This window comes from Myotis myotis, unplaced genomic scaffold, assembly GCF_014108235.1.
Source record: "Myotis myotis isolate mMyoMyo1 unplaced genomic scaffold, mMyoMyo1.p scaffold_m19_p_5, whole genome shotgun sequence".
In the NCBI taxonomy this organism is placed as follows: Eukaryota; Metazoa; Chordata; class Mammalia; order Chiroptera; family Vespertilionidae; genus Myotis; species Myotis myotis.
Window position 1 is genome coordinate 40447034 of NW_023416357.1, and position 27757 is coordinate 40474790.

At 41.2% G+C, this 27757-nt stretch overlaps 2 protein-coding genes across 7 annotated transcripts in view; one reads left to right on the forward strand and one right to left on the reverse strand.

Moving 5' to 3' along the window:
- The window catches only part of CERT1 (ceramide transporter 1), a 102737-nt gene extending 83154 nt beyond the window's left edge, over positions 1 to 19583 (reverse strand). For 4 of the 5 annotated variants that reach the window (XM_036309472.1, XM_036309474.1, XM_036309475.1 and 1 more), the window contains exons 1-3: positions 19087 to 19326; positions 11951 to 12085; positions 3232 to 3348 (exon numbers count right to left, since the gene is read on the reverse strand). In XM_036309472.1, coding sequence (XP_036165365.1) covers positions 3232 to 3348; positions 11951 to 12085; positions 19087 to 19182 — 348 coding nt within the window. In that variant the 5' untranslated portion in view covers positions 19183 to 19326. Of the gene's footprint in view, positions 1 to 3231; positions 3349 to 11950; positions 12086 to 19086 lie in introns of all 5 variants that reach the window. The other variant, XM_036309476.1, reaches the window with a different exon arrangement.
- Positions 19584 to 19596: 13 nt separating this feature from the next.
- POLK (DNA polymerase kappa) overlaps positions 19597 to 27757 on the forward strand; it is a 63361-nt gene continuing 55200 nt past the window's right edge. For both annotated transcript variants that reach the window (XM_036309466.1, XM_036309467.1), the window contains exon 1: positions 19597 to 19876. The gene's annotated coding sequence lies outside the window, so the exon portion shown is untranslated. The remainder of the gene's footprint in view (positions 19877 to 27757) is intronic.

Sequence of the window (27757 nt, forward strand, 5' to 3'; positions counted from 1 at the left end):
GAGAGAGAGAGAGAGAGAGAGAGAGAGAGAGAGAGAGGGAGAGAGAGAGAGAGAGAGGGAAAAGTGGACTAGTACACAGAAGTTATTATAATGAGCGTAAGGGCCTCCTGGAAGGAAAAGAACAGAAACCTTGAACTTCTTCCAAATATTACAAATTACTCAAACCTGTCAGGCAACAGCAAAAAAAAAGACAACGAAAGCCCATCTGATGACATTAAAAGAGAAAAAGACAAACCTGCTATTCCAAGTGTCCTGTCCAACCATCATAAGGACATATGGGACCATGAGAAAGTAACTATGAATTGAATGAGTTGGAATGATGAAAATCCAGGTCAACTTTAAAGTACAACACTCTTGGGTTATCATAACGGGGTTATTTTGCTTGCTTGTTTGTTTGTTGTTGTTGTTGTTGTTTTTTTTGGGGGGGGGGGCGCGCACTGTCATCTTTCCTTCTTTAAGTAACTTACCAGTGTCACAAAGCTATTACATAATACTGCCAGAATTCAATCCCATATTTGTCAGACCTCAGAATCCAGTATTCAAACACCAATTAATACAATGGAAAGCTCTTTTTGACAATCCATGGGCAGAAAGATGAGTTCATATGTGTCTTGCATATATATGGTAGAAATCAGATGATATACTATAACCTGCACAAGGTAAACTTATGGAAATTATTTTTAAACATAGAAAGCGAACCAACATAAAACTGAATCCTAAGAAACTAGAAGGTAGTATAGTCTCAGACAAGTTACTTAATTTTAATCTAAACCTCAGTTTTCTCTTCTGTAGAACAATACTTCCCTCATGTCTCAGGACAGTAGGAAGAAAATAAAGCACATGAAGTACAAACAATAACTAGTACTTCCTGATCCTCAATAAACAGTAGAGCTCCTATCATCATCATCACCATCATCATCATCATCATCACCATCATGCCTTAACAATTTGATATTAATTTTGAATAGCAATACAGCAATTCATGCTTAAATAGTAAAATTAATAAATGTAGATTCCACATTCAATGTTCTTTAGTGAGATTGAAGAATGAATTAGAAAACATCTCACTACCTCATTCCTAAAAAAAATAAAATAAAAAATAAATTGCTGATTATATTTGGTGATAGCATTTGAATTTTCTCCCTCCATGTTAGTTTAATAACTCAATTTACTTTTATAATTCACATGCAATTTACATTTGATATGTTGCTTAGTTGGCATATGTCATATATTTTACATTAAAATTAAATAATTAAGTATTAAGAATAACAATTATTATTCCTTCTTTCTTGTCTATGAATAAACTATCTTTAGAAATCTGAAAGAAAACGTTTACAATGTATCTGGAACTTGCTGCTGACTCTCTTTTCTAAGAACTTAAATTCACCAAAAATCTGTTACCTCAGCTTAAGTCACAGTGCTCTGAAAGAGACCCAAAGATTATATCTATCTGTTGTTCAAAGAAATCAATAATATGGAAGAAATATATGCTTCATGTATACGTCTTCATTAAAAAAGAAAATACAAACTGGAAGTATGCTAGGAAAAGCAAGCAAAATAAAATGTGCTTAATTAAAAAGAAAAAAAATAGCCCTGTAATCTAAATCAACTAAGCCTTTAGAAATCATCCCAGTTAAAAAAATAAAAATTAGTTCTACTTAATAACATCTTTAATCATTAAGAGGGCTGGCCCTGATTAAATTCACAAACTAGGCCATTCTCCTTATGTGCACATTTAGCAACTCTCACTGAATGCAGACCTCTTCATCCAGAAACACCATGGTATAATTTAGTGAATTTAGTTGTAGCTCCAGAGCCCATTCTTTTTTCCACTATGTCATGAATGGGAAGATATATCAGCCACTGTGGTAAATAACTTTATATATATTATCCCATGTATTCCTTATACACACTAAGAGATGAATTATCATACCAAGGGCCACATATGTTATACTTGGCAGAGGCTGCAGTGTCTGATTCCAGGTAGGCCTGGCTCCAACGCAGTGAGAATCTGTAATTCTCATCTCTCTTTATTATTATTATATTTTTTATTTTTCATCTCTTTTTTAAATAACAGAAAGCTGTTCCCATTTTCCCATTTTTAGACTCTTTTCTAAATTAATACTAAGATAATTAAGATTCACAAAATTTTTATTTATTTTATATTATTTTTATTTTAGAAAAAGGAACATTGATGTGAGAGAGTTGTCTCCCGTACTCACTCTGACTGGGGATTGAACCTGCAACCTGGGTATGTGCCCTGACCGGGAATCGAACCTGTAACCCTTTGGTGCATAGGATGACGCTTCAACCATCTGAGTCACACCAGCCAGGACCACAAAATTTCAAAAACCAATATAATACTAAAGCTAAAACAGAGATTAAAAGATGGACATCACCACCAGTTTTCTTTAGGCTGGGAAAAATTCAGAATCAATAATCAGACAATAAAAGCTAATGCATGATCAATATCAAGAAGAATGTGCCTGTGGTATCCAAGGTCAGACTGGTTTTTCTTGCTTTGTGTGTGTACATATTTTGCACCTCTCAACCAAAAAAGGCGTTTCAACTACAACTCTGTAAAACCCAAATGAACAAGTATAGGCAAGTATGTGAACATGTGCAAAGTTCCCTTGAAGTCACTCAGGAGTGGCATGGTAAATTTATAACTTTCCTTATTCCTTGGTTTACCATGGTATACTGAATTAACTAATAACGCAGATTTATTAATATCATAGCAGAAGTCAAAGACTAGCTTTAAATTACAAGAATGTGGCATATATATATATATATATATATATATATATATATATATATATTATCCTAAAGGTTTATTATGAGATATTTCCATACTTACAAAAAAAATGATTTGCAAATGTTTACACTAAGAATTTATCCAAAATGGTTATGATGAGCCTAACATTGAAGTTTTTAAATATTAGGGTTTTACAATCCAATGTTATTTCAAAAATTCTTTTATCCAGATCATGTAAATGGCATTTATTATGAAGCAAATCCTAAATTGGAAAATCAAGATTTGGTTTACTAAAAAGGGCATATTTTATTTTAGTTAACAATTAAAAATATTTATCATAGAAAAGTCCCTTAGAAATAAAAGTATTTCACAAATTTAATTCTGTACTGCTTTAATTTTACCACCCAAACAATGTACAACTTTTCAGTAACACACAATATATCTCAAGATGGACAAGTAAACACTGGAGACCCTACCTTGTGCTGTTCGATGGCATCTATCCACTGTTGTCTGTGATCTGGATCCTGAGCACGAAGATACCAAACGCTATCATTTACACTAATATCAAATCGACATTCATCAAAATCATGGGGCTGTAGAGAAAAAAGTAGAAAGTGAAAAGCAAAACTAATTATATTCTTAGAAGTATCATACTCTACAGCAATAAACATAACCCATTCTGGCTGGTGGGACACTCTTGTTATTCTTTTGTTTTTCTACTCAAGTAACTTTTTCGTTGTTTCTTTTTTTTTTTACTCCTCACCTGAGGATATTTTTTCCATTGATTTTCAGACAGAGTGGAAGGGAGGAGGGAGAGAGAGAGAAAAACATCGCAAGTGACACATTGATTGGTTGCCCCTGTATGCGCCCAAATGGGGCCAGGAATAGAACCTGCAACTGAGGTACATACCCTTATATAGAACCTGAGACCCTTCAGTTCACGGGTTGATACTCTAACCACTAAGCAATCGAGCCAGGGCTCAAATAACTTTTTTGAAGAGTCCTCAGATGAAGAGTAAAAACAAGGGTAAAGTTACCAAACACTAAATTTCATTCACCATTCCTACAAATGAGGTGACACAAGCTATAAATATATTTCAAAAAAGTGTTTTTCATCAAATGCGTTTAGTTAGCTAAACTAATGGAAACATTACTGAAGGCACAATTAAAAAAGGTTCAAAATAGACCAGCTGGGGTGGCTCAGTGGCTGAATGTCAACCCATGAACCAGGAGGTCATAGTTCAATTCCCGGTCAGGGCACATGCCAGGTTTCGGGTTCAATCCCTAGTAGGGGGTGTGGAGAAGATAGCTGACCAATCATTGATGCTTCTATCTCTCTCTGTGAAATCAATAAAAAAGTTATTTTTTTTATTTAAGAAAAAGGTCCAAAATAAGTCTTAGGAAAGACATTACATTTTTTCTGCCTCCATTATTCAAAAGTAAATTCTCATCACGAAGAGTTTGATTTCATTAAATTTTATAAACAAGATATTTTTACATTCTATCACAAAATAGTTAACATTTTCTCCTAAGTATCTCAAATTAACTTCTAGGCTTTTGTATGTCTTTGATAGTAACAGTCAGGAGAGCTTTCAATGAAAAGCAAAGATAAAATGAGTAATACATCAGACTTATGTTAGATAGTGGAAATTGCCTGCTTTTGAATCAAAATGTAAACACAGTGAAAATGTCAACTATTTGGTTTAGTGTTTTACATTATTCATAAGAATGTATAAAATTAGTATCTTAATTTTTTGCCCAATAAGTGAATTACAATATTACAGAATCACATCATTGTCTACTGGATAGAGTACAGAGATTCATCAATGTAACAGAAAACTGATTTGCTGAAGAAAATTTACACTTCGCATTTCCAGGGTTTATTGTTTATTCTCTTCCCCCTTAATAGCATCAATCTTTTATCTTTATCAATTTATTTAGCAAAAATTATAGAACTCCACAATGTTCTTTAGCCTATGAAACTATTTCTTTTAAGATTAAGACAATAAACCACAGTTCTGACTGGCTAAAGTATACACATTAAACATTTCCTGAATCACTATGTGCTGGCCTCATATGACTACTAGAGGCCTGGTGCGCGGATTCATGCACTGGTGGGTCCCTTGGCCTGGCCTGCGGGGATCAGTGGACCTCCACACTGCTGCAGTCTGGCCTTACCCGCCAGCTCATTGGGCTCCAGCCTGCTGTCTGAGTTGAGCCCGCACAGCACGAAGTAGTGTGCAAAGCGGTGCAGGGTAGAATTCTGAGCCCGGGCTGGGTGCTGCGCCGCTCCTGCTCATCCCACTTCACTGCACCTGCCCCCAAATGGGGCTGAAAACAGGGCAGATTGAAAGTGTATATAGGCTACAGCAATAGTTCTTCTTTAGAAAAAATACAGTATAATTAAATTTTCTATTCAGTTGTACTTCCATGATACTACATCCCACTCAACCAGAACTGTGGTACTACCAAAATCTATCCTAGCATATTCTCTAAAATTCTTTAGATTATTTCTTAAAATTTGCGTTTTCCTGATTTTTTATGTTTACCCCATAGCCTGATCAAAATGGTATATATCTCAGATAAGTTCACAGAAGTTCATTTCAATAATAATAAGGTCTAATAACCACAAAAAAAAAAAAAAAGCTGAAGAGAATACCTTCTCCGTGGATTATACAGCAATTTTAATACAGTTAGTGTATGAAAGAAAGATTAATAATAACTACCTTTAAATTGTATGATTAGGACTAATTGCCTTAATTTGTTTGCCTATATATTTTTCTATAAATCACATGTAATACTTTTGTTAAAGGACAAAAGTGCTGACTGATACTTATGGAAGTAGTTTGTAGAGTTGAAAAATCACCATTTTGTCAATCATAGAAAAGACTGGGTGGGCTAGGCACCATAAATAGTTGAAAATTCATAAGGCCCTCTTCCCTGATCTCTAGACTTTCACTCAGTTGCCTTCTCTATTATTTTCTCTTAAATGCCTATGACGCATCTGAATATATCTAAAACTGATCTGATATGCCTCCCTCCCCAAACTTCTCTTGCAGGTTTCTGAACTTTCGGAAATGGTAACTACCAACTGCTTAGACCTGAAATCCTATGACTCCTCATCTTTCACACCCTATAAGGAATCCACCAGCAAATCTGCAAATCTTGTCAGCTCTACCTTCAAAATGAGTCTGGAATCCAATCATTTCTCATAATCTCTACCGTTACTACTCTGGTCCAAGCCACTATCACCTTTCACCTGAATTATCTGCAATAACGTCCTAAGGCTGTCTGATTCTGTTTTCCTACTTCCATCTCAGCATTTGTGACTCACATTATACTTCTACTGAACAATCATGATCTAAACCATTCATTTTTACCTATCTATCTATGTAAATAACCAACCAATGACATATTTATGCACACCTATTATTTACCAAGCACTACTCAAGGCACCGAGAATATAATGGTGAGGATGAACTGCTATGATCCTTTGCAGAGATCACATTGACCAAATAATCACACACAAAATGTAAAACTTCAAATATAACAAGCCATAGTTAAGAAAGGTACACCATATTGAGAAAGCCTATAATAAAAGGAAGTAACCTAGTTAGGGGAAGGCTTCCAAGAAATAATACTTCAGCCAAGAGAAGAATGAAATGAAATGAACAAAGAAGGCCCTAACAGGTTTTGCTCAGTGGTTAGAGCATCAGCTTGCAGACTGAAAGGTCCCAGGTTCCATCCCGGTCAAGGGCATGTACCTTGGTTGCAAGCACATCCCCAGTAGCAGGTGTGCAGGAAGCAGCTGATCCATGTTTCTCCCTCATCCATGTTTCTAACTCTCTACCTCTCTCTGTAAAAAAAGAAAAGAAAAAAAATCCTCCCCAAGGATATTTAAAAAAAAAAAAATGAACAAAGAAGGAAAACATTCAGCATGTAACCTGGTTGGAGTGGCTCAGTTGGTTGAGCATCCTCCTGTACACCAAAAGGTTGCTGGTTCAATTCCCTATCAGGGCAAATACCTTGGGTTGCGGGTTCAATTCCCAATTGGGGCACATAGGTGGTAGGCAAACTGAGGCTCTCGAGCCACATGCGGCTCTTTGGCCCCTTGAGTGTGGCTCTTCCTAAGCCTTAGGAGTAGCCTAATTAAGTTAATAACAATGTACCTACCCATATAGCTTAAGTTAAAAAAATTTGGCTCTCAAAAGAAATTTCAATCGTTGTACTGTTGATATTAGGCTCTGTTGACTAATGAGTTTGCCGACCACTGGGTTAGGCAACCAATCAATGTTTCTCTCTCTCCCTTCCTCTCTCTAAGCAATAACTGGGGGGAGGGGAGGAGTGCATGTAAAGATCTAGGGGCCCAGCCGGTGTGGCTCAGTGGTTGAACTGAGTGGGGAGGTCAAGGGGGCATGTAGGAGGCAGCTGATCAATGATTCTCTCTCATCAATGGTGTATCTTTTTCTTTTCTCTTTTCTTTTCTTTCTTTTTCTTTGTTTTTTTCTTGATAATCCTCACCCAAGGGTATTTTTCCATTGGTTTTTAGTGAGTGGAAGAGAGAGGGAAAGACAGAAACATCGATGTGAGAGAAACACATCAGTTGGTTGTCTCCTGCATGAGCCCTGACCAAGGCCCAGGTTGGGAAGGAGCCTGCAACCAAGGTATGTGCCTTGACTGGAATCAAACCTGGGACCCTTTGGTCTGCAGGCTGATGCTCTATCCACTGAGCAAACTGGCTAGGGTTCATCAATGATGCTTCTATCTCTCCTTCTCTGGAATCAATAAAAACATCTATTTTTTTAAAAAAGATCTAGGGCAGGAAAGAGCAAGCCAGATAAGATCCTGAAATAGGTATATAACCTGATTGAAGGTGACACAGTGAGAGGGAGTCCCCTAGAGATGAGAGTTAAGAAGGCAGGCCCTGGCTGTGTGGCTCAGCAGTTAGAACATTAGCCTGCCCATTGAAGGTTCAATCCCCAGACCTGGTTTGGGCACATTCAGGAGGCAACCAATCAATGTGTCCTCTTACACTGATGTTTCTCTTTTTCTCTCTCCCCTTCCCTCCTGCTCTCTCTAAAAATCAATGGAAAAGCCTGGCCAGCACCTAACTGCGAATGGACATCTTACTCCTGTCTACAGACATCAAAGACTCTTTGAGGAAAAGAAGCTGCCAATACCAGAGGTAGACAACTATCCCAAGACATCAATAAGGCCTGCATATATACAGATTGATACTGAACTCAGCAAACATTTTGTTTTATTGTCTTTACCTGATTGCTAATGATATTAGTCACAATAATATATTTATTCTGAGTTTCTTTACATAGTCAAACTATTTATGATTACTGAACATGTATAAGATAATTGTTAATACTCTTTTCATGACTTATGTAAATGTTATACTAGATGCTAAATATTAAAAAAGTGACAGAAACTTGACCATGATATTGCACAGGACAGAAATGATCAGAGTGTAGTTTTTACTCAATGAAGGCCATTAAAATCTTGAGACAGCATGGGTACTTGGGCTCAGGATCCCAAGAACGCCAGATAAGAAAAATGCAGCACTGACATCACCCTGCTGCCCCTTATGTGATCCCAAGGACCCCAGTTAGCCACAAGAAACACCAATAAGAATGTCACCAACCCTCCACTTTCTGGCTCTCCCACTCCTACGAAAGCAGAATTTTACCTCCCTTCTAACTGCTTGCTTCTCCAACCCCACATGGAAAATTCTACAAGCCCACCTTTTTGCACAAACCCACTTTGTCCCCAACTTATAAAAGCAGCCAAGCAGAGCCAGACCCTTGAGCCAGTTCAGAGAACCTTCCTTTCCCCTGTGCTGCCTCCCTGTGCTTGAGCATACACTTAATAAAAATCTGTCTGGAAACTTCTTTAAGGTTTCCTCTTGATGTCTCTATCTTGGGAAACCCAAGAACCCTAATACTGGTAACAACCTGATGCCTGCCATTTTGGGGAAAAATCTGACTCCCATGGTTACGGTACTGCCTCATCCCCAATGAACAAGATGCCATCGATACTGAGACTTTCTAGGAATAAGCCTTTCCTAGCACTGTGAGACCACTCTATCTGACCAAAATATTGGTCATCAATGCATCCTTCAGATTAATGTATGACTAAGGGGAAACTGAAAAAAAAAGAAAAAGTAACCTCACAGGGTGATCTGATGATAAATTTATAACTAGGTAGGTCATGGTGGTAGGCATGCCCCAGACATATAACTTCTTTACTAAAAGTTTATCTTTGCTTTAAGTAAGCCCTGTCCATTGTTTCTGTACTCTAGGTTAACACCCTTTGAAATAACTACCCTGAAGAGAGCACACAATCTTATTAACTATCAGTTAATCCAATTCCTGCCTTGCTTTCTCCCACCTCCATGTAATCTTCCTTACTTTCCCTCCTTAATTTCAAATGCATAAAAGAAGTTGCAAAACTGTTATTCTCAGGGAGTATTTGAGACCTTGCTTCCTGGGTATGTACTGTCAGTTTGGCTCAAATAAATGTTTATAAAAATTAAAGAAAAGAAAAAACAACCACCAAAGTTCTGCATGCAAATATAAGTATAACAACAACAAAAATCTACAAAAAAAAGTTTTTCCTGAGCAGACGCAATGTACATGTTCATTAAAAATTTTCCTTTGCCCCGAATAAGCCATGCACTATTATCATTGTCCATAATTTAAGATAGGATAACTATATTTAAATCTACATAAATTAGCATGGTACTCTAGAAATACTAATACTTAGTAAACAATAAAGATAAAATTTCATTCCTTCCTATTTACACATTAACCATCAACATATTATTTTCAAAGAGTCAAATATGTAACTAACAAACATGTGGCAATATGCAAAAAGGAGGCAAGGAACCTAGAAAAACACTTCAAGAAAGTACATTTCTACGCACTATTCTGTCTTCTAGAATGGATAATGTTCTACCTTAAGAGAAATAAAATCCCCAAATAATAAACTAGATACAATTTAAAAATACACTATAATGTACCAAATACCAGTCAAAATAAATACTGAGCCTTTACATTTAAAATATTTCTTTTTAAAAAAAAAATTTTTTTATTGATTTCAGAGAGGAAGGGAGAAAGAGAAGGAGATAGAAACATCAATAATGAGACAATCACTGATCGGCTGCCTCCTGCATGCCCCACACTGGGGATGGAGCCTGCAACCTGGGCATGTGCCCGGACCAGGAAACGAACCATAAACTCCTGGTTCTTAGGTCGACGCTCAAACACTGAGCCACACTGAATGTGCTCAAAATAGTTCTTTTAAAACTGTCCCTAAGAATGGAGAGTAGTAGTTCAACTCTTAACACTTCCAAACAATTCCTCTATAGCTTTTCTATCTCAATACTCAACTAAGCTTTTGTTTTCAAACTTGGAATATCCAAAAGGAGCAGAATGTATGAAAAATAAAGGAAAAATACTATAAGATTTTTCTTAAATGTGTAAAATAAACATATGTCAGATTTAGATATCAAAACAGATCCAAAGTGCTTTCTACTTTTATAAGCAATATAAAGTCTATTATAATGTGAATTCTCTTTGAATGTATTAGTAAAATCTAGATTAAGTTTTAACATACCCATTTTCAGAATTTAACTACAAACACTACCTTCACTGACCTGCATTCAAGGAATGCTGACCACTCTCTATTAGTATGCTATTTTTAGTATATCCAGGCACTTCTGATCCCACTAGTTGAGATATATGCTTAACCGGTCAGTTGGTTGTTCCCAAACCTGATTATGCCAGTTTACTTGTTATACTTCTTACATAATTTAAGTAAACATTATGTAAGTGTATGAAATACAAGTACAAAAAGAGGTTTGTTCCTACGTAAACTAAGTTAAATGTAAACCAAGTAATTATTCAGTAAAGGTGAGTCAGTCCTTTAAAAGGTATTGAATTAGATAAAGGTAAGACATCTGTAAAATATTAGAAAATCATTAAAAGTCAGAAAGAACCTATATTTAGAGTTTTTTTTTAAAAGTACCTTTAAGCTTTTATTCTATTTTAGAGATATCAAAACTGGAAATTACAAAGCATGCATTATGAATATAGTTTACACAAGATCAACTTAACTCCACACTCAAAGACATGGTGTTAGCTATACATAAAAAATTTGGTAAGCATAGATTTATATATTTTGTTAAAATTTTAAAATGCCGACATACGTTTGTTTTTTTTGGTTAATTCTCACCCAAGGATATTTTTTTCATTACCCTTTAGAGAGTGGACAGGAGGTAGGGAGGGGAAGACAGAGAGAAACATCGATGTGAGAGAGGCATCACATATGCCCCAATCAGGGTCAGGGATCAAACCCACAAACCAGGTACATGCCCTTGACCGAGAATTGAACCCAAGACCCTTCAGTGCAGAGGTGGACACTCCAATCATTGAGCAACTTGGCCATGGAAAGATATGTATTTTTTTTATTTTCCTGCTTTACAGTAGGGAGGCGGCTATAGGGTTAAGCCTCAGACTGACCTGTTGGCAAAGCCACAAACAAGTCCCAGCTTAGAGGGCACAGCCCTCTTAGCATAGTTAGGCTTGACCTTGTGTTACTCCCTAGATCTTATCTGGGTAGCTAATGGGCTGAGGGAGATGCAGCAAGTGCTACCAAAACAGTGAAACTCACAAGAACACTGTAACTATGGTGACCACTACCTTGTTTACCTCTGGCTATAAAATAAAGGCTCAGGTTGCCGTCTGGATCTCTCTATGTGGCCTCAGCCAGGCACAGGAAGATCCACCTAGACCCAGCTTATTCTGTCTTTTCTACATCCTTCACCACCCCCGTCAGGCTCACGGAACCCTTGGCTGAGCTGGCCCTGCACACTTTACTATTTTTAATAACCTACCAATCTCAATGGACATGAATCCTTCTAACATCCTTTTTTTTTCTTTTCTGAAGGCCTTACTTAAGGGCTTGCTATACCAACTAATTATTACATGTCTATATAAAATAATAGCATGTAACAATAAAAATTCTAAAATAGCTTTATGGAAAAAAAAGTATTAGATTATATACTCCACAAGGGCAAGAATCTTTACCTATTTTGTTCACAGATGTATACTAGGTAGGTAGAATAGTTCCTGGTGTATAGTTGATGCTCAGTAAGTATCTGTTTAATGAAAGACAACAGAAACTTACCGTGATGACAGCCTTGCTAAGACAGATGGATCCTCTGCAGCCATACTCTGTCTCATCTTCAGATTTGTAGTAACTCAAAGTATTATTTTTCATAACTACCCAACGATCTTGCCATCCATGAATGTAGTTTGTCCACTGGGAATAGAAGAAAGGCGGGGTGGAGAGGGGTGGGGGGAGGAAAACAAAAAACAGTAAATCAGTATTTTAGAAATCCAAACTTTCTAAAATAGCAATCAATCTGATTTTAAAACCAAAATGTGAAAAGTTCTAACGTAATAATAATTTGTAAAAATAAGAAGTGGAAAGTTGGTATTTTCTAGATTGTATAATGATTTTCAGTAATTTTTTATAAAATAAATAGATCAATATAATATAATATTTTCTTCTAACATTTGAGGAATAAAATAGAAGCAGATTTCAGTTTAAAATTCTGCTTTGCCTCTTGCCGGGCTGGGCACATGCCTGGTTGCAGGCTTGATCCCCAGTAGGGGGCGTGCAGGAGGCAGTGATGTTTCTCTCACTGATGTTTGTATCTCTCCCTCTCCCTCTTAAAAAATAAAATTCTGCTTTGCCTCTGCACAGCAAAGGAAACCAACAAAACAAAAAGGCAACCAACCAAGTAGTAAAGATATTTGCATATGATACTTCCGATAAAGGGCTAATATCTAAAATTTGGACAGAACTCATATAACTCAACAACAACAACTACAATTCAATTAAAAAATGGACAGAGGATCTGAACAGACATTTTTCCAAGATGACAAACAGATGGCCAATAGGCATAGGAAAAGATGTTCAACTTGCACCAATTACTAAGGCAATGCAAATCAAAACCACAATGAGATATTACCTCATACCCATTAGATCAGCTATTATCAAAAAGACAAAAAATAGCTCTAACTGGTTTGGCTCAGTGGGTAGAGCGTCGGCCTGCTGACTCAAGAGTCCCAGGTTCGATTCCGGTCAAGGGCATGTACCTTGGTTGCGGGCACATACCCAGTGGGGAGTGTGCAGGAGACAGCTGATCGATGTTTCTCTCTCATTGATGTTTCTAACTATCTCTCTCCCTTCCTCTCTGTAAAAAATCAATAAAATATATTTTTTTAAAAAGACAAAAAATAACAAGTGTTATAGAGGATGTGGAGAAAAGGGAACCCTATTGCTCTGTTTGAGATTATAAATTGGTGCAGTCCCTATGGAAAACAGTATGGAGGTTCCTAAAAAAATTAAGAATAGACTATCACATGGTCCAGCAATTCCTCTTCTGGGTATTTATCCAAATATGAAAATACTTTTTTGAAAAGATATACGTACCCCTATGTTCACTGAGGTATTATTTACAATACCATGATATGAAAACAACTTAAGTGTCCATTGATGAATGAATAAAGGTGTGTGTGTGTGTGTGTGTGTGTGTGTGTGTACGCGCACAACACTACTCAGACAAAAAAAATGAAATACTGTCATTCTGACAACAAGATGAAATATAATCAGATGGTGTGGAAAAGAACAAAAAATACGATTTCACTCATATGTGGAATGTAAAACAAAAAGTAACAAATAAACAAAACAAAAACAAACTCATAGATACAGATAACAGACTGGTGGTTACCAGAGGGGAGGGGAAGGGAAGTGGTGGAAGGGTGAAATGGGTAAAGAGGGTCAAATATATGATAACGGATGGAAATCAGACTTTTTGGTGGTGAGCATGCAATGGAATATAAAAATATTAAGTTTCAATTGTATACCTGAAATCTATATAATGTTATTAACAAACTAGAGGCCGGGTGCACAAAAATTTGTGCACTCGGAGGGGGGGGGGGGCATCCCTCAGCCCGGCCTGTGCCCTCTCGCAGTCTGGGACCCCTCAGGAGATAACGACCTGCTGGCTTAGGCCTGCTCCCAGGTGGCAGAGGGCAAGCCCAATCCCTAGGTGCAGCCCCTGGTTGGGCTCAGAGCAGAGTTGATTGGGGAGTTGGGGCGCCGCCCCCTGTCATGCACAAAGCAGGGCGGATCGGGAGGTTGCGTTGCCACCCTCAGTCACGCTCAGGGTAGGGCCGATTGGGGGGTTGGGGCACTGCCCCGTCACACTCAAGGCAGGGTTGATGGGGAGGTTGCGGCGCCACTCCCTGTCACGCACAGAACAGGGCCAATCAGGGGGTTGGGGCGCTGCCCCCTGTCATTCACAGAGCAGGGCCCATCAGGGGGGTTGGGGCTCCATACCGTCACGCACAGAGCAGGGTCGATCAGGGGGTTGGGGAGTCCCCCCCCCCCCCCCCCCCGGTCACGCACAGAGAAGGGCCCATCGGGGGTTGAGGAGCTCCCCCCTGTCACTCACAGAGTAGGGCCGATAGGGGAGTTGGGGCACTGCCCCCTGTCATACATAGAGCAGGGCGGATCAGGGGGTTGGAGCGCCGCCACTGTCACACTCAGGGCAGGGCCGATGGGAAGGTTATGGCTCTACCCCGTCACACACAGAGCAGGGCCCGTGCGGGGGGGGGGGGGGGGGGGGGGTGGTGCCGCACCCTGTCACACACAGAGCCGCAGGGCAATCAGGGGGTTTGGGCACTGCCCCGTCACACTGATCCCAGTGCCGGGAGGCCTCGTGGCTCCGCTGATCCCGGTGCTGGGAGGCATATTACCCTTTTACTATATAGGATAGAGGCCTGGTGCACGGGTGGGGACCAGCTGGTTTGCCCTGAAGGGTGTCCTGGATCAGGGTGGGGGTCCCCACTGGGGTGCCTGGCCAGCCTGGGTGAGGGGATGATGGCTATTTGCAGCTAGTCACACACCCTTCAGGGTTGGGGTCCTCACTGAGGTGCCTGGCCAGTCTGGGTGAGGGGCTGAGGGCTGTTTTCAGGCTGGCGGGTGACTGAAGCTCCCAACCTTTTTTTCTTTTTCTTTTTTTTAATTCTGGGCCAGCTTTAGCTCTGGCTCCAGCTCTGAGGCCTCTGCTGCTGAAAGCAGGTATCTGGTTTGTTTTGGTTCTATAATCAAAACATTGTATCAACCCCAGCTCTGAGATCCCGGCGGGCTGAAATCAGGTTTCTGGGGTTTTGTTTAGCTTCTATATTTGTAACAATGTTTCAAACTGCAAGCTCAGAGGCTGGAAAGGCAGCCGGGGAATGTTGGTTTCCTCCGTCACTGAAGCAAGCAAGCCTCATGTTTGCTTCCAGCTGCCTGGCTGCCGGCCGCCATCTTGGCTGGCAGTTAATTTGCATATCACCCTGATTAGCCAATGGGAAGGTAGCGGACGTATGGCTAATTACCATGTTTCTCTTTTATTAGATAGGATGTTACCTTAATAAAATTTTTTTAAAATTATACTTTGCTCTTTGTGTGTTTTCATCCTCCCCTGCTCACCACCTCATGACACTTAAATTATTTTGGTCCCTGCTACAATTAAGATTATTTAATAGAAACGTAAGTTTGGTTTATATAGTCTCTCATTCTCCTACACCTAGTACTACATGAGATCTTTTAAATCAACGGAAGTATGAAGCTAATCATGGCCAAAACTACTTTTGTTGTAAGTTACTCCTATAGGAAAATTTATGGTGTTCTTAATTACATCAAAGTAAAATACTAGATCATTACTCTATTAAGTCTATATCAACTTCATTTTTTTTCCTCTACAGAACTCAACATTTCGTGTTTCAAACAGTTAATTCATTTTCCAAGTTTCTCTGAAGATCTATTTTTCAAACCCAAAAGCAATATACTAATACAAAACTGGTTTTTCAAAAACATGCTTGGAATATCTGTTTCCAGTACCTATAAATGGTTTCTGTGTTGCTAAAGTTTTTCTGCACACTGAAGAGCACAATCAATAAACTTGCAACGGTGGAAACATAACCTCTATGGAAATTCTTGATTTTGCTTATTTTCATGTTCTGGAGGTTTTAAATATAGACAATTCCAAAACTGTCTGCCAAAAACAAATTCAAAATTGTTAAAAATATACATACTGCATTGGCTCAGGCTCTTTACCCATTGAGAAATCTTTACTTTCCTATTCCCTAACTCAGCATGTTTGAGATGGGGCTTAAATCTTCTAAGCCCCATCATTACAACTCCTCCCTGAGCGGTCATTCATGCTGGCAATTTAACTCATTATTTCCTACGGGCTCCCTAATCATCAGTCCCTTATTTTTTTTTTTAACTCCCTATGACTTACCACCACTTATACTGAAAGTTGAAATAATGATTCTTACATACAAAAAACTCAACTCACCTTCTCTCTCAAGGTACACTTTCTCCCTAAGTTCCCATTTCCTTGACTTCTGGACTATCAGTCAAAGACTATATCCTTGACTTCTGCAGTCATTCAGACTCAAACCTGACTGAGGGTTTGTTTATTGTGAGGACAGAGCAGTGGATACACAATCAGAGACTCAATTACTTTACTAGTTATATGAGGAGTTTTGAAAAGTTAACTTTTCTGAGCTTCAGTTTGTTTATTTGAATGGCTGAATAAAATCATGACGACCCCTACTATATTCATAGGAATACTCAATTCCTGAGGGTTCCTTCTCAATCTTTATAGCCCATTACCAACTCCTATTCATCTTTCCTACGTATTAAACCCTTAAATTTGGCTACTCTTTTGTATTTTCAATTAATCCAATTAAATTATCAGGTTCCTAGATATCTGAGAAGGCTTAATAACCTTATCTCTAGTATCTTCTGCTTTTTATTTCATAACTTACATAATCTTACTTACTTATTAAGCATATTTGCTTACTTATCTTACATGTTAATCTCACTGAATGCTCAGTTCCGAAACTTACATGAACAACTCCCCACTGCCTACAACACAAATTGTTTAGACTGGCAATCTTACTTAATGCACTTCACTTTCAATTATTGCCCTTCAGAAGGCTAGTAACTGTGTGACTATGGTTAGGTTACTTATCTATTTCTCTGTCAAAATCTACTTCAGAATTGTTAAGACAAAGTAAGAAGAGACTTAGAACATTGCCAAGCACATGGCACTTTCTGAATTGGAGGCAGTTAGGCAGGCATAGCTAACGAAGCTTAACCTTCAGCGCAGCTTACCTCTTCCAAAGTGACAGAAGGGGCCCTAGCAATTTTGTGTTCACAATTTCATATCATTTCTTTACAGAACACCCAATGAAGTACATAAGCCTCAGGACCCTTTAGTCAGTAATATTAAACTGCTATCATACCTAGAAGGCAGATTTTTGCCTTTCTCTACCCTCATAAGATACCTTCACTTTTTCCTGTTTAACAAGTAGAGAGTCAAGGAAATATGCTAGACACTACAAACGAATCAAAGATTTCTGTTCCCAAGCTATATTTTCAAAAGAGAAAATAAATCTACATTTAAAATAAAAAGAATCAAGTTACAAATAAAATGCTATGGGAATACAAGGGAAGGAGAACTGAATGGTTGGTGAAATAAAAGAATAACACCAAAACCTATATTCCTGTTGATCTAAGTATGCAGAAACACTGAAGTTATTTACCTACCACAGAAGTGGCCAAATACTACATTTCTACACATTTAAATATCAAAGAGACAGTCTTCCGCTTTTTCTCTATTTCCATATAGTATGCCTACTATACTGCTCTGAATACTCAGAGCACTAGTGACTCCCCTAGTCACTCCAATCCCTCCAAAATGATCAATAGGTCAGAAGTACAGCTTGTTTTGTCAAATACCACCACCACAATACTAATTTGAAAGTCTGCTTCTCATCTAATGAGAAAAGCGATGAAACTACCAGAATCACTCAGAAGCAAAGAGCCCACTTCATAATAATTCCATCTGAAAATTTATACCTATTACAAAATGAATTCAATACAGGTTCTTAAATTACAAGACAGTTAATCTAGAGGAACCCTAGAGAGCTTCACTTTACTGAAAACCTTTCACTGAAATTCCAATAATGAGCACAATATCAACACACACCATGATTTTTCTGCTATGCAAATAAGAATTAACACTTGTTAAGCCTTTGTTCTGATATATTCATGCCTTTCTTAGGCCTTTTCTCACTAGCCTTCTAGACATTATAAACACCTAATATGAAACAATTCCAAATGCTGTCCAAATGCTTAGCCAAAGTACGTATACTGGAAGCAGGGTGATTTCTTAATAGTTGCACATGACCTAGTATCTTATGACCAGCTTGTTGAGAGACTCGCCCCAGCTGCCCTCCTTTCTCCAGGTTAACTACTAGCTCCAGCCATTTCTAAAAGTTTAACAGGAAGGGAGAAGGAAGTAAAAAAGCACAATGTGGATCTCCTCATAACTTTAAGAAAAACAAACGACACCACCCGCTCCCCGCCCCCCCATACTATCAAAAGATTACCCACCCTCCTTCTCTCTTAAAAGGAGCCTACAAAATGACTTTTTGCTTTGCTAACATTTTGAAAAAGAGCTCTTAAAAAATACAGGAAAGGTAAGCTGTCGTTTCCTTACTCTGGCCCTCTGACTGCAAGAATGTTTTTTTAAAAAATGCTCTTCTTCCTGGACTAAAAGTCGGTCTCCATTCCAACATGTTCCAAGTTACTATGAATATGTTTTGTGCCTTTCACGCTATCGATTCAATAGCTCTTTTCTGAACAGGGGTAAATGGCGAGGGGAAAAGTACAAACGTCCTCCTCATTGAGATCTCTCCCTACATCTAAGCTGGCATAGTTTTCCCCCTCACATTTCAGCAGCAAGTCTAGCTGCGATGGCTTCTGTGTAAACAGCCACGTTCCCAGAATCCCCCAACCCTACTCCGCTTGGCATCTCTGCACCAACCTCTTTCGAGATCCGATGTGCACTGTTCCCAGACCCAGCTGTTCTGACGCCGCTGTTGCTCAACCCGGATTCCTACCCCCGGGACAGCTGCCACCCTGAGTCCCAAGTCATGGTGCGCATCCTGCCCCCTAACTGGATCCGATCTCTGGCGGCAAACCCCCCGGGCAGACAAGGAGGACAGTGCCCTGCTCCCCTTTATCCCGCTCCATCCCTCGTCGGGGCATTCCTGCCGCAGAACTCAGCCTCGCACCCCAGCACCTTCCGCAGCCGCCGCCCCGGGACGGTCCGTGCCCCCCACCCAGCCCCACCCCATGCCCTCGGCGGCGCGCCTCCGGCAGGTGAGTCCGGGCAGGGGGCTCACCTTGCTCAGGACCCCGCAGCGCTCCACAGGCGGCCCGAACTCCGTCTCCGGTTCCTCCTCCGAGCCCGACGAGTTCCAGCTCTGGTTATCCGACATGGAGGCGCGACAGGCGAGCAGGAGACCGGCCCCTGCTCCGTGAGCTGCGCCGGAGGCGGCGCCTAGTCCCCGGGGTGAAATGTCGGAGGATGGCGAAGGGAAGAGCGCCCGCTCCCGCGCTGGGGGGTGCTGGAGGTAGGACGAAGTCCGCCCCGCGCGCCGCCGCCGCTGCGCCTGACACCGAGCGGACCGGGGAAGGAGGACGAGCGGCGAAGGAAGCCTGCCCTTCCAGCCGTCAGCCGCCGCCGCCGCCGTGACCCCTGCGCTGCGACCGGCGCCGCCACCCGGACTCGGCTCCGTCGATGCCAATCTCAAAAGGAGAAGAAAAGGGGGAGGAAGAGGGAAGAGAAAATCCAGCGGTATACACCCGAGTCCACTCACACCTCCGCTCCCGCCGCCATCTTCCTGCCTGGCCCACTATTTACCCTCCCCTCCCTCTTCCCTCCTCTTCGTCCTCCCATTCTCCCCCGGCTCCCCGCCCCGGCCCCCTCCCAACGTCTGACGCTGCACGTCGTGGGCTTGGGGTCCCTCCAGCACCCTACCTCCGGCCCTCCCGCGTGACGCCAGGGAGAGAAGGAGGCGGAGCGGAGGAAGGGGGAGGGATGGGGACGCCGCTGTACTGCATTCTGGGAAAGACCAGCTCCGACAGCCGCGTGGCCTCCTGGGGGTTGTAGTCGCGATCGTGAGTCCACTGGTGAGTGTTTGGCGTCGGTCGGGCTTGTTGTCCTGGGGACGGTCAGGCAGTGGATGGGCTTCGTGGGATAATTGCGTGGCCGGTTCCCTCCGCCGCGCTTCTCTCTCTGTCTAGCGTGTTTATGACGAATCCGTCGGGCTAGCGGGGCGGACGAGAGAGAACTCTCCGCTGAGGATGCCGGGCCTTCCTTCCATGGCGGCTTCCCGAAAGCCGGGGAGCATTTTGCCGCTTGCCCGGGCAAGTGTGCGGGACTCTTCCGCCTCCACCCAGGGCCAGGGGTTTGCCATCTCCAGTGACAAGGGGGTTTCTTTCCGCCAAACTATCTCTGCAAGTCTTGAAAGCCCTTCTTCTCGCTCTTTAGAAATTATACTTCACACTTGACGTTTCCCGCCTTCGAAGGAAAAACTTTCAGTTCCTTCTCACCAGAGCAAACACTTCACGTTGTTAGATTTCCAAGAGTTTTACTTTGTGGAGAGTAATTTTGAAGGTGTCAGAGAATAAATCACGTTGTAAGAGTTTTTAAAGTAAAATAAGAATGTGAAGTAATCGCCTGGAGTTTTTCTTTAGTTGCAAATGAGTATCTATCTCCCTGAGACTCAGGTTAACCATCTCTGCCGACCTACCGCTCTCTGAAAGACAGAGAAGGTTGGTATAGAAACTTTATTGTAAGAATGGCCCATGCCATATAGCGTCTAAGTGGCAGAGTTAGGATTTGAATACAGATCTCTATTATTTCCAAGACGATACCCTTTTCTTTGCTTCAGAATACCTATATAAAAAGAAGAATTGTGTAAATAAGTAATGTCTACTATAGATAAATATATCGGAGTAACTGTTTTTAATTTCACCTAATGATTTGAACATCATTTAGTTATGCTGTCCTATTTAATCCCAATGTAGAATTTATTATTTCTATTCTATTTCTATGTCTGATATTTCACATGAAGAAACTGAACCACAGAGAAGTTAAGCTAGTAAAGAGCATAGTTGCAGTTTGAGCCCAAATATCCTGATTCCAATTCTCATTCCCATCCCACTAGAGTTCTTCAATTCCTCTTCTATCTCCCTATCTTCCACCTCCGCTTTTATCTCCACTAAGCATCAATTCCAAAGCCTGCATCCTGGCCCTCTACTCCCCCTGTCAAGACAGAAGCCAAAAAAAAACACCCAAAACCAAAAAACAAAGAAAAAACACCAGAGGTGCTGGAATTGGTAATGTTTGTAGTTTTACTGATCAGCAGGTAGAGGAATGAAGGGGAACATTTATTTGTTTCTGATGCTAGAAGTATAGCAGGAGAGGATATCCCAAGTTGAAACTGAAAACACTAATTTTATAAAAAAATAATGCTATATGATAAAAGGGTAATACTGCAAATCGACCGACCGGCAGAACAACCAGTTGCTATGATGCACACTGACCACCAGGGGGCAGACACTCAATGCAGGAGCTGCCCCCTGGTGGTCAGTGCACTCCCACAGGGGGAGCGCCATTCAGCCAGAAGCCCTGAGCTGGCAGGAGCGGGCCTAAGCCATCAGTTGGACATCCTTCGAGGGCTCCTGGACTTTGAGAGGGTGTAGGTTGGGCTGAGGGCCGCCCCCCCCCCCCCGCCCCAAGTGCACAAATGTCATACACTGGGCCTCTAGTATCCTATATAATAAAGAGCTAATATGCTAATTAGACTGAACAGTAGAATGATCGTCCTGATGACCTTCCAGACGAAGCTGGGGCTGCGAGGGCCAGCTGGGGCTGCGAGGGCTCCTGTGGGATTGGGCCTAAACTGACAGTTGGACATCACACTCACAATCCAGGACTGCTGGCTCCCAACCGCTCGCCTGCCTGCCTACCTGATTGCCCCTAACTGCTTCTGCCTGCCAGCCTGATCACTCCCTAACCACTCCCCTGCCAGCCTGATCGACGTCTAACTGCATCCCTGCCTGCCCAATCGCCCCCAACTACCCTCCCCTGCTGGCCCAGTCACCCCCAACTGCCCTCTCCTGCCAGTCCGGTAATCCCCTGAGAGGTCCCAGATTGGAGAGGGTGCAGGCTGGGCTAAGGGACACCGCTCCCCCCCCCGCCCCCCGCCTGTCTCTCAGTGCACAAATTTCATGCACCGGGCCTCTAGTATTTATACAATTTAGTCCTTATAGGTTCTGTATTTCCACAGTATTTTTTATGTTAAATATGTGTTTTGAGTTAAGTAGTCCTTTTTAACTAATCTGGGAACTTAACTGGGTTTTTTTTTATACCACTTTTCCAAACTGAAATGTAACTGGGTTAAAAGTTGGGGGTTTACATAAGAAACATGATTTTGCAAACTTAGAAATAGAAATACTAATATATGAAACAGCTAAAAATCCATGAAAAGCACAGTCTAAAAACTAGAGTACAAATAAGCAAAGTACAGCATGTGAATAATACAGCTGATTTTTTTTTTGGCCCTATTTTAATGTCAAATAATCTGGATGGTGAAATTATGAGCCATTTGAATTTTCGTCTTTATGCTATTTTGTATGATGAAAAGAATATCTATATAGGTGTATGTGTGTGCATGTGTATATGTATATGTATCACTTGTGGTAGAAGAAAAGGTAATTATAAGTGATATTAATTAGGTAAGGATTAATCTCTTTTTTTTAAATCCTCTCTCAAGGAGTGATGGTATTTTTTCTATTGATTCTAGAGATAGAAGGAGGGGGTGGAGGAGAGACTGAGAACATCTACAAGTATGTGACAGAGACATATGAATTGGTTACCTTCTACATGTGCCCCCAGCAGGGGCAGGGATTGGACCTTTAACCCAGCTACATGCCCTTGACTGGGAATCCAATCTGCCACCCTCTGGTATGCAGGCCGATGCTCTAACCACTGAGTCACGAGGGCCAGATCTAGTTAATCTCTTCACATTCACAGTGTTCTAAATTAGTTTTTAATTTCGAGTTGTTAATGTCCCTGTGTTTCCATACATTCAGGATCAGGATAATTGATGATTGCAACATTTCTTTTTTTTTTTTTTTAATAATTTTTATTTCTTGAAGCATTACAAAGAGTATTACATATGTCCCCCCCCCCCACACACACACAGACACTTCCCCGACCCCTACCCCCCAGCGTCTCACGTCCATTGGTTACTCCCATATGCATGCATATAAGTCCCTCGGTTGATCTCCCAACCCTCCCCCCCCCCCCAAGTCCTCCCCAGGCCTCCCACCACAGCCCGACAGTCTGTTCAATGCTGCTCTGCCTCGATTGCAACATTTCTTAAGAATGCCACATCATTGTCTTCAGAGTTTTTTTCTCCAAGCTGCTGACACCAATTCTTCATGTTTTGATGCATAGGTAATGACAATTATGTCACAACTGCTACCTTACTGACAAGGATTATGTGAGACATCCCAATTTTAGTGATGTTAAAATATGAAAAGCCCTGGCCTGGTGATTCAGTTGGTTGGAGCATTGTCCCCTACACCAAAAATGTTTCGGCTTCAATTTCCAGTTAAGGCACATAACTAGGTTGCGGGTTTGATCCCAGGTGGGCGCGCATACTTGAGGCAACCAATTCATGTTCTCTCTCTCTCTCTCTCTCTCTCTCTCTCTCTCTCTCTCTCTCTCTCTCTCTCTCTCTCTTTCTCTTTCTCTTAAATCAATGAAAACATATCCGTAGGTGAGGATTTTTTTAAAAGTAAAAAATGTGTGCCTCTGAAGCAATGAAATATGGTTCTTGCTTTTCCTTTTTAACTGTTTCCTCATTTTTTCCCCTGAGAGCACTATTTATGATTTTCAAAATATACACATGTATGTGGAGAGAGAGAGAGAGAGAGAGAGAGAGAGTGTGTCTATCTATACTATTGTACAAATTCCATTTTAAATTAAACAGGTAAGAGGGAACTGTGCAATTTTCTCTCTCCTCATTTCTCCCCTTTCCCTACATTACTATTGTTTATATGTGTTGTGTATTACTATTGTCTGTTACTGTTTTCCCTCTTCCTCTATTCCTCCTCTACCATAGCAATTGTTGGCGGCAATGATGGGAATAGTTGAGGAGGGAGCAGGTGAGAAGTAGAAGCTGGGAGAATAATAAGCTATAATGGAACTTTTGTAACATGCCTTACATCCTGTTTTACTTGGCTCACAGGGATAGAGAAGAGAAGCTTATGTTATGCCTATTAATAATTGTGACTTCAATCCTGTTTCCCACCCCAGCATTCCAAGCACCTCCAATCTTCTCACCATTTTTTCAGGCCCTGTGATTTGTATTTATCTCCTGGCCTCGAACCCAGACTTGATTTCTTACATCTCAGCCTCATATTTTTATTATCCTCCAAGGGGTATTATTATGATTCTAAATGGTTAGCAGCATTAAGTTAGGTTATCCATTTTATGGAGATGGATATTTAAGTAGGCATGGCCATATTCCTTGCTTGCTTCTTCTTTGTTCTGTTCCTAATCACCAACCCTCCATTTGGAGTGAGAGACTCTTTAATTACTTCAATTATTATTGTACTAGAGGCCGGGCGTACGAAATCGTGCGCAATTGTGGTCCCTAGGCCTAGCCTGTGATCAGGGCCATCTCACCACCACTCATCCCGGTTCCCTGTTCGCCATCAGCTATTGGAGCCTCCGGGCCAGGAGGAGGGACCAAGAGGTTGGCCGTTCGGCCCGCTCGCCAGTCCCCGCCCCCCCCCCCCCCCCCCCGCCATCCACCCCTATTCCACAGTCGCCATTGGCGATTGGAGCCTGCCGGCCGGGGAAAGAAACTGAGAGGTGGTCAGTGCACCTCATAGTGACTGGCTGAGCGGTCATTCTGGTCATTCTGCCATTATGGTTGCTGGGCTTTTATTATATAGGATTATGCTCCTACTTCGGAGCATAACTATGTTACTTGATCCATAAGATAACTCTGCATATCTTATATATCTTAGACTCCCTTGTGTGTTGATTTTTACCTTTTAACGCTCCAAGGACAGATGATATCATAATGCCCTGCATATAGTTACTTAAAAATATGTTATATCCCACAGAAAGTTCTAACATTCAGCAATAAGACAGTGATTTCAGAAAAGGAATTTCAAAGAGGTATAAACTATCCTTTTATTCCTTTTCCTATTGTATAGAGGAGAGCCAAGCTAGGTATGTTCCAAGCAGAAATATTGTTTTTCACTGTTGAATAAAATTGAAATTGTATTTCATTATCATACACACACACACACACACACACACACACACATATATTTGGTTTTGTGGGGAAAAAACTTGTCAGGACTAAGTGTTTCATAATTTCACTCTAATGGTAAAAAATCCACAGAGTATACATCTATGGTAGATGAACAGTGATATCAGTGTCCACTCTGTATGTACACATTTTGTTTTCATTTTCCCCCCCAAGCTTTTGAATCTCTTTTAACTTCTTTTGCTGTTACAATTGAGAAATTATTTTGTTAATACGTTAAAGTCATACTGTATAACACAGTGTGGTATTTTTAAGTATTAGTAGAATCCTTATGATAGTTAATTTTGTAATTGTGTTTGCTTCCTCTTTTTCTTCCCAACCCTTTCATTGTTTCACTTTTACTATAATTTCAGATCCTCTTCTTAGTCAAATAAGCTGAAAAATATTGTTATAGAGTATACATGTTGCTATGGTGATACAGTTTCTGAATAGACAGTTTATCTTCTTCATACTCATGAAGTTCTGCTATATGATTGATGATTCTGATTAGGGTGCTGTAAATATGAGATATATACACCACATCTTCCATAGATTCATTGTTTTGTAACATTTTTCTATCTACGAATACAGACAATAATTAAGTGTATAAAATTGATATGTTTTTAACAGTTGCATTATTTTTAGAGATCGGGTAAAGATTTAAAAGACAGTAAGTATTCAGGAAATATTTACAGATGAATGGAATAAGTTTAGTTGGTTGATGATTGAAGGGAAGCTGTAGGAATTGTAATTAACAAGATCTAGGAGAAAAATCACTAGCTTAGTAAAAATTAATGAGAAACTAAAGAACCAGATTCCATCATAGCTTTTTGTAAGGAAAAAGGACCTACCCAATGTAAAATGTTGTTTTAGGTTTATTACATTTAGTGTTCACTCTTCACAAAAATCCTGCAGGATAGACATTATCCTTATCTTACATATAAAGAAATAAAAGTTCAAAAAAGTTAAATAAGTTGCCCATAGTTAGTGAATAGTTGCATCTAGACTTTGGAACTTCAGAGACTAATAGTATATTAGTGGCCTGGTGCATGAATTCATACACATGGAAAGGAAATTAATTAGAAGAAATATTTTAATATTGCTATTCACCCTTACTCTATAATAGAAGTGTCAACCAAATTCACAATCGACAATGACAGATCGAAACACATGTGTGTAATTGGCACCAGCGAGAGCTTTGCATGTATTGTGCATGCTCAAGTCAACTTAGCCTTTTATATATGTAGAATAAATTTGCTTAATTAGATCTGCTTTCTGATTTAGCTAAACTTTTTCCAGCCCAGTGAAGCACTCCAACTTCTCTTTCAAGTAATTGTTAGCAACATAGCAGTAAATATCAGCATGAAGCAGATTATTATTGTAGATCATGCAGGGAAAACAAAGGGTATGATATTTAACTGCAGCAGTGTTTGACTATATTCTGCACAGTGAGAAAACCTAAAGTCATTTTCAAGTTCCACCATTTCTTACTTCTTTTCAGTCGGGTCAAGTTTCTAAACTTTCTAAATCTCCATATTCCGGCTAATGAAAAGAAAATAGGATTCTAGCGAGTCTCCTATCTACCTACTCCAGGACTTCTGTGAGGATCAAATGAGATGAGGCACGTGAAAACGCTTCACAGACATTTGGTTAAAATGTAAAATGTTTCCACCTGGCTACAAAGCAAGACGTGTTACTAGGTTGAAGAAACTGCAAGGAGACTAGTCATTAGGGACAGGAAGCTGGGTGTTGCTACGTGAAGTCATTACCCGGCGCCTACAGAGACCGTTTCCGGGCTGGCTGGGCTGTGGGCCGCATTTTGTGCCATGGGGTCTCAGCAGCATCGGCTGTGATTTGGTGGGCTGTCGCTCCAGGGTGGTGGCGGGGCCTGTGTCCCACTTGGGTGAAGCCGAGTATTGCTTTGTGGACGCCAGGTCCACGGTGCCGTCTCTCAGTAAATGGCCAGTGTGCATCACGGCAGCTCCTGCGTTGAGTGTCTGCCCCCTGGTGGTCAGTACGCATCATAGTGGCTGGTTGGATGGTTGGACACTTAGCATATTAGCCTTTTATATATATAGACTAGGGGCCCAGTGCACAAAAATTTGTGCACTCGGGGGGAAGGGGGGGTTACTCAGCCCGGCCTGTGCCCTCCCCCAGTCTGGGACCCCTCGGGAGATAACGACCTGCTGGCTTAGGCCTGCAACTGGGTGGCAGAGGGCAAGCCCAATCCCTAGGTGCAGCCCCTGGTTGGGCTCAGAGCAGGGCTGATTTGGGAGTTGGGGCGCCACCCCTGTCATTCACAGAGCAGGGCGGATTGGGAGGTTGCGTTGCCACCCTCAGTCATGTTCAGGGTAGGGCCGATTGGGGGGTTGGGGCACCGCCCCCTGTCACACTCAAGGCAGGGTCGATGGGCAGGTTGTGGCGCCACCCCCTGTCTTGCACAGAGCAGGGCCAATCGGGGTTGGGGAGCTCCCCCCTGTCACTCACAGAGCAGGGCCCATCAGGGGGGTTGGGGCTCCATACCCTGTCACGCACAGAGCAGGGTCGATCAGGGAGTTGGGGAACTCCCCCCTCTCACTCACAGAGTAGGGCAGATCAGGGGGTTGGAGCGCCGCACCCTGTCACACCCAGGGCAGGGCCGGTGGGGAGGTTATGGCTCTACCCCATCACACAC